Here is an 8,429-nt window from a genome sequence, read left to right on the forward strand (position 1 = left end):
TAATTATTTATTAAAACAAACAATATTACTTTGGAAAATGTACCCAGATTTATATTGCCTTTTTTTTCACTTTTAATTCTGCAAAATCATCAGTTAGTTTGTCATAATTAATTGAGTTATTTAATAACTCTTTTTCTATATAAAGTAGTGTTAAACTACTTAATTTTTGTTGGCCTAAGGTGGATCTTACAAAAATTTTTATTCTGGCTATTACCGATAATGATCGTTCACAGCTTGCAATACTTTTTGGAATGGTTACATATGAACGGTTGAAAACGTTTTAATTGTAATACTTCATTTTTCAGTTATGTTTAAATCTTGTTCATAATATTTCAATTCCTCTATTGAAGAGTTACTAACATGACTATCATGAAACATTGTTTTGAATTTATTGTTAATAGTTTTTTATTCGTCAGTTATTTTTTAATGTTGCTAATTGAAGACTCGCATACAACAAAAAAAATATTAACTTTAAAATGTTCTTTGTCACTGAATCATATTTCATGTTCTGAAATTTTATCATGAAATAGTTTTCGTATTTTCTGCCGCTTTCATCATTAGTATTTGCAATATCTTTAACGTTTTCTGCTTGTTTTTCTAAATCGTTGTCAAAATCATCTCTAACAGCTTGTATTATCAATAAATCATATATTAAATTTGCTGTATTTAAAGATTCTTTTTTTTTGTTGAAGAGTTTTGTTAAAGTATTTATATCTCTAAAATGTACGTCTCAAATAACAGTACGTACTCAAATGTATCAAATTTTTTTTTTATGTAAACTGGCATCTCCGGACCTTGTTACTGGCCTTTCATCTTTATTTAAGGAAAGATGTCGTAAACAATGTTTAATTTCTTCATAATTTTTGTTTAAGGATTTCACAGTATTGGAACGAGTAGACAGTAGAGGTGTCACAAATAGGTTTAATACCCAAGTCTTCGTTCTTACAAATTTTTTGTAATGCATTCCGCCTATGTGCAACTTGAAAAAAAAATACGTTCAATTCCTGAAATATATTGATAAAAGTGGTCATGTCCATGCGAATTTCGGCGACAACTTTTCCAATTAAATTTCATGAATGATTTGAGCATGGTATAAAATAGGCAGAAAAAATATGTTGTTTCATTCTGGAATAGAGTCGCTTATGTTCACGTAAGACTATATTAAACGCAAGATACGTAAGATATAATAGGTGTTGAATCAATAATAATTAGAGAGTAAAATTTGGCTTGCTTTATTTCGTTCACTATTGTTACTTGTAAGTATTTCGATATAATAGAAATAAATTCATCACATATTGTAGACGACAAATAGTTTTCATGTGTTCCTGCAAATATGGATCGAACTCGGATAAGTATTCCAAAGCAGCTATATAATAATTACCGTTATTGTCACTAAAAACACTTTATTTTTATTACCAAACGTTGAAGAGTATGAAAAAATAAATTTGATTGTCGCTACCACACGTGTATGTGCTTCCCTTCATTATTTTTTTCATTTATCATTTGTTTTTCTAATTAAGTGTCAATACGTCCGGTAAGTTTAGATCTTGCTATAAAAATTAAAATGGAGTTAATGAGGTCATGGAGATTTCATGAGAATTTTTTTTGTTTATTTTTCCAATCATTCGTTCCATCTATTATTAGCCTTGTCTGCTTGAAAAATAATTTACAGAGATAACATTACAATAGGTTGTTGGTTTCAGTATAAGCCCTCCAATCTCTTTGAACTTTTTCCCAGCTATTAATTCTTCTGACGAAGGAGGTAATAGTTAATTTTCTTGTGATTTGTTTTGACCCCTTTCCTTTTGTTTCACCTTCACGATCGGAATTACTTGGTTGTTCCTGCTGGTCTTTTTGCAGAATAGTTTCGGACACAAATGATGTTTTTGGAGTTTAAGCAGATGAAATTTCTGAAAATGACGACGATTGTACTAATTGTTCTCCATCTCCAGTTAAACATTTGTCCAACGATCTTTTCATTTGTAATGCCACTTTACTTCGATCTGCTTTTCGTTTTATTTTTCATTTTTACTAAAATAATATAGAAATAGATTTGGTATACTCTATTCCATGCCAATTTTGCAAAATTATTCTATTATAATTACACTGCGCGTTAGTTGGAATAGAACATAATAAATCTAATCATCTAATATTCTGAATAATATATAAATTTTTTCTTAGAGTGAAATTCACACATCCCAGAGACCTATAGTATCACAAAGTTTGAGTTCTGGTTTTCTGTGTTTTCGTGCCCTAGTTAACCTGATATGCCGGAGTATCTCTAAAAATTTTTATAACGCATCAGGACATAGCGCACAGTGCCGTTTTTTGCATTGTCTTGCACAAATATTATTTCATTAAGTCCCAGGTCTTTGATGTCTTTAAGAGGTTTTACTGAAAGACGCCAGATGTTGTTAGAATTATTGTATAAATATTTGGATACTTTCCATTCTTCTTTATCTCCTTATTTAGAATAACAACTCATATGATTGATCAAAGGACGTATTGTCGAATTTTTGTTTGAAATGTTTATACCAATTTTTTTTTAACTAAACCAACGATTAATTATTCCCTTTTTAAATTGATTAAAGTTATTAATTTATGCAATTACTCATCGTTATTTTCCTTTAATATTCTAATATTTATGGAGTAAATTTATCTAAAACAAAAGAAAAGAATTCGTGTATTTATAAAAGCATTCATGCCAACAAAAAAACTTGCCAAATGAAAATTATTTCTTTTCTATATTAAAACAATTATTTAGCAAGCATATATTCATATGTTTAAAGAATGGCGAACATTTGCATTCAATCAGATTGTTTGATGCAATGGATTCAATAAAAATAATTCACAAATTTCTTTGCTTAATACTACATATTTTGATAATTAACTAATTATTAAAAAATGTAAATATTAATTTCAATATTACCTTTAACAAAGTCAACTGTTTGATTAGTGTGCATTAGCTCATATGTTTTCCTAACACGTTCTTTAATAGGATCATTTTCGTCGATCGTGTAATCTCTGAACTGACCAACAGGTTTTTTGGCGAATTTTGGCTCAGGCCTGAGTAATTCAGAGGGATCGATGATGTTTACAGGTCCAGTTTCGTTCTATAAACAAACAGTTAAAATTAGTGTGTAAATTCGTTGTTTGTGTCGCCTTCGAAAATAAACATTTATATGTTTTGCCAAATAACGTTTTTTAAGTGTTAGTAAAACGTATTTTACTTTAATTTTAAATTACAAACTTTATTATTGTTCTTTTTATAAGTTTTATTAATATTCAAGGATTTAAAAAAATAAATTAATCTTACATAATGCACATACACACTCTTATCGGAACTTATAGACGGTGTTCCGGAATTGCTTGTTCTTCTTGTTTTATCTGAAACTGTGGCAGATATTATCAAATGATGAGTGAGTGTGAGGAAGGGAGAAAAACGACATATAAACATGACAAAATCTTAGCAAAACATAATGTCTAAGTTTATGTTCAAAATAATGAAGGCGATACAAAAAAGTTTAAGATCGTGAAAAGATTCAAGATAACCGTTATTTACCTCATTCACTGTAATTATGATTTAGTTTATATTGGAACAAGAAAAGGTAGTTCAAATACTAGTTGAACGGAACAAAGGAGGAACCACTTCATAAAGAAGCATCTAAACAGGATTGATACTCAATACTACGAAACATAAAACTCGTGCCAGGCAAACAAAATATTTCTTGGGATAACGAAGATCTCGGGAGGAGCACGACGGACCCAAATAGCGCATATATTTGAGGAATATTATCTGTGGTTGAGCAGAACGATACCAACACACTTCTATTTCTCCTCTCATATCGTCTTTGATGCTGTGAGCCGTAGCTGAAGACCAGACAGTCAATGAAAAAACTTCCATATATTTCCACTAAATTGCTGACTTCTGCCAACAACTAAATTCCTAATAAATACATAGTAATTCTGAAGAAAACTTCACCTTTTTACCTTATTTAGTTAAATTTCTTACTTAAATCTTGCCCATGCACAGGGGTAATTGTTTTTTATGGTTTCCCAGTCCTATAGCTTAATTCCTCTTTATAGGAGGTAACTGCCCTCTATTCGAAATAATATAAAAAAAAATAAATAAAAAACTGAAAAGAACCACCTCAGAAACAAATATTACCTTGTTTTCTTCTCCTGTACTTCCAGTACATCAACACCAACCATCAGTGCTAAACAATTTTATCTTCCCATGTCAATCACAAATTTTGTATACACTACATAGAGCCTGTTAAAATATTTGAAAATATGTACTTCTTTTTTCTGGAAATCAAATTTCGGTAAATTCGTTTTATAGAGAATGGCATATTAGGTAACATTTATGTTATACCTAGATAGCTTTTTTGAGACGTGCGGAAATACCATTAATATGTGGCAATGATATAAAGTTCTTATCTCTAGTGACAGGATTATTATTGTTATTGTTTGAGGTAATATTCTGTAAGGTTTTGGTTTTAGGATTGCTGGTAGAATGATTTTTAAATGCAATGATTTTGTTTAATAAGAGGATTGTAACACTCCGTTAGACAATTCATCATGATCAAGGCCTTGCATTTCTGATAGAATGTTTGCCACTCTTACTTGGAGCTCTTTGATTCGCTTCGCATTTTTCGGATGTATTATTAAAGTTTGTTGTATGACTTGGCTTTCGTCACAATTTTCTTCCACCGTTTTCGATCTGTGCATAGCTCCGTTCAGTTTCCCACTTTTAGGATTTTGATTTCTCTCATGAGCTGGTCTTCCCATCTTTCTCTAGGTCTTTCCCTTGATATTTCAGTTTCTGGCTTCCATCTGCTGACCTTCTTAATCAGCAGGTCATTTTCCCTTCTATGAGTCCCAGCCATCTCAGTTTATTGCATTTACTGCATCACTGGCAGAGCTTACATCTTATATAGTAATAAACCACATGCGCCAATATTCTTTAGGAATTCGCCTGTTTCTGTGTCATTTTAGTTTTCGATACCAATAGTATAACATGTATATACTCGAAGTTATGGTATATAATATAGTTTTCATTGAAAATGGCAATTGGTCGAAACGTTTAAACAACAATAAAGTGTTCTGTTAATCCACAGACCGAAAACCAAGAAGATTCAGATAATATATATATATATATATATATATATATATATATATATACATAATACAATATATATATATATATACATAATATATATATATATATATATATATATATATATATATATATATATATATATACATCACTATATACGACAGAAGTGGATTAATGAATAAGCAGTTAAATGAACACTACAGGAATATAATGTTCATTTAGTGTGAATAGTCATTATAAAAATATTTACTCACTATAATATGAAATGTTTATGTTTACTTCAAACCATATAGTTGTTTGACCTTATTTACAATACCAATAAAAGAGAAGAAGAACTGTCATACGATAACCTACAACTATTCCTCTTTGACAATTCCCCTTGATACAAGTGATGTAATGCTACAAAGTATCCCCTTTTTTAAATTAAATGTTTGTTTTGTCTTTTGAATGTGTCCTTTTTTAATTTTAATTTTTGAATTTTCATGACATAACAATAATTTCTTTCTGCCCAAATACAGATCAAAATTGGATCTTCATTAACTTGATAAATACAATTTGAAGTAATTGCTCACCCAAACTTACATCAAAAATTCTTCTTCTTCTTTTGGTGTCTATTCGTTTCGAATATCATATCATTCTGGCTATATATTTTTTTAACTGATGCTTTAAATAGATTAGTTGTTGTGAAGAACCATTTCCTCATTTTTTTTAACCATGATATTCTTCTTATCCCAATTCCTAGGTTTTCGAATAAATTAAAAATAGAACATCTACATTATTCTACCTTGTTACAGCGCTGTCTGTTCTAAATAAATAATTTCAATAAATAACACATATTTTAAAATGTACTTCTTTAACAAATATAAATAACTTTTAAATAATATAACACCACGTTTAATTTTCAACAAACAATTTACATACTACTTACATTCCTAACCTGGTGACCTGATGATCACCTGTCACCAGTTTATCATTACGGATTTTCTAAACTATGTTTTCTCAAACATTTAATAATAATCCTTGTATCGGAATGTAAGTAATATTTATTTAATTAATTTAAATTCATGTTTATTCATAATTCATATTTATTTTACCACCAACCAGTCGTTGGTGGTAGAATAAATTGATTGTGAGTAGGTCTTATTCTTATCTCTTTTTACATATTTGAAATGGACTCACATAGGCAACATATTCAAAATTTGAATAATATCTATATTTAAAACAGTTCTAATTATTTATTCTAGTATACATTTTTCAATATTTCTATATCAATAGGTACGTGACGTGTACGAGTTTTGATTACCATACGAAAATGTATCCAAGTCAAGCTAAATTGATGCAAGTTGTGACATTTCAACATATTTTGGAAAAATAAAATAAATTAGAAAGGAATCTAAGCAAAGACTCGTTATAACGAAAAGACAAACATCACCGACAAATGGGTGAACAGACCAAATATTATTACAGAATAATTTAGGATAGCATAGTCCACGTATAACTTGAAAAATTATCAATCAGCTGAGAATAAACAGTAGAATAAATAAAAGATTATAATATATGGATAATATGTACCCTATTACTAATACCCGTTAACGAAACTAGGGACATGGTCAAGTAATTTTGACAGTTGTCATTGTCTTGATAATCATGGTAATCCATGCTTGTTAGTCGTTCTTGAATAAACGTTAAATTATATTGTCTGAAGTATTATTAATACATAACAAAAGATACATAGGTAAAATTAAGAAATAAGAAAATAAGCTACTAATGAAATTACGGAAAAGAAAAGAAGAACAGTCTGTCTAAAAAACTAGCCGGAAACCTCATTACATGCTTAAGAAACAATAAAGATTTGATTAGAGCCTTCATGGATGTAATCGAAAAATTTTACTGGATGAAATTGGGAAGAGACAACTAAGAAGATACATTTTTAGGATTAAGTTGTCGAAAAACGCATAACTACGTCTTAGGATTGATTGTATATCAAACAAGAGTCTGATAAACGATATTAAGGGTAATTTCCTTATAAGGTATTCCGATATTAAGGGTAAGTAATTAATTCCTGTTTTACCAGTCCAGTTTAAGATAACAAAATAAGCAAATAGGACCATCAAACAATTCGGAAGGATTATAGAAGGTTTATGGTATATGGCTAAATCAACAAGTTCACAGGCAAACAGGGACAGGCAAGCTGAAAATACGTTGGTTAAAGAAAACAAAGAACTAGACAGCATTCACAACTGACAAGTTAATACCAAATAACACCAAATACCAGATAAAAGACAACGATATCTGGATTAATATATGATAAGTTCATACTTAGATGACTTAATTGTTGTCGCTTCTTTTGTAATTCTTCCATTTAATGTCAAAGTTTAGCTAATATCTTAAGGGTATCAGGGACAATAATATATGATTTAAAAATAAAATAATATCAATAGATAAAAAAGAAAACTCATTTTTACGAGGAAGAACAAAAATATGTAACATGTAACGAATAGTAAGTTTAAAATGGAAATGGGCATGACACAATACTAGTACCAAAATCCACTACCAAAATCACAAAAAATATAATGACGTGCATGAAAGTGAGGATGAATTTGATGATGATGGTGATGAAATGACTAAAGATATATCAGAATATACAGTTGTACAATTCATTTTATAAAAAAATTTATAATAGTATTTAGACGAATGATTCAGAAAAATTGTTGTCATACATCGGAAAGAAACAATTTGGATTACTTACAAGAACTCTCATTTCTAACACTTTTTTAAAATCTGCGCACTAAACTGCAACTAAAGTGTAAGATTGTTCAATAATACTTAAATACTTTCAGATATAATAAAACAATTAATCCTAGCACAATTCAAAATCGCTTCGCAGAATGATTTTTATTCATTAAAACAGTAGCTGTTCGTCGATATCGCGTTAATAAAGAAATTAAAATTTAATGTTTTTACAATGTATTAAATTACATATTTTTTTTTATTTAAATTAATGTGTCTCGGCTACAAAGACCATTGACACAATAAAATTATTATATTATATAATATATAATATTATTATTAAAATCAGTATAATTTACAAAATAAATAATATATATATATTGAACTATTATTATAAATCTAATTTATTATCTTTATTTATTATAAAATGCTCTAAGAGTCTTTATTTAATTTATATATAATCTTACATATATATATATATATATTATATATATATATATATTATATATATATATATATATATATATATATATGAACTTTGATCAAATAAAAAGCAGATATCGAGCACAGCTTAATAATT

At 28.5% G+C, this 8,429-nt stretch overlaps 1 protein-coding gene across 1 annotated transcript in view; it reads right to left on the reverse strand.

Annotated features, from left to right (window-relative positions):
• The window catches only part of Miox (Myo-inositol oxygenase), a 31,051-nt gene extending 23,024 nt beyond the window's left edge, over positions 1 to 8,027 (reverse strand). The window contains exons 1-2 of the mRNA XM_072523140.1: positions 7,869 to 8,027; positions 2,930 to 3,113 (exon numbers count right to left, since the gene is read on the reverse strand). Of these exons, the coding sequence (XP_072379241.1) occupies positions 2,930 to 3,113; positions 7,869 to 7,880 (196 nt within the window). The 5' untranslated portion in view covers positions 7,881 to 8,027. The remainder of the gene's footprint in view (positions 1 to 2,929; positions 3,114 to 7,868) is intronic.
• Between the last annotated feature and the right edge of the window lie 402 nt (positions 8,028 to 8,429).

Source organism: Diabrotica undecimpunctata, chromosome 2 (genome assembly GCF_040954645.1).
Source record: "Diabrotica undecimpunctata isolate CICGRU chromosome 2, icDiaUnde3, whole genome shotgun sequence".
Lineage (NCBI taxonomy): Eukaryota > Metazoa > Arthropoda > Insecta > Coleoptera > Chrysomelidae > Diabrotica > Diabrotica undecimpunctata.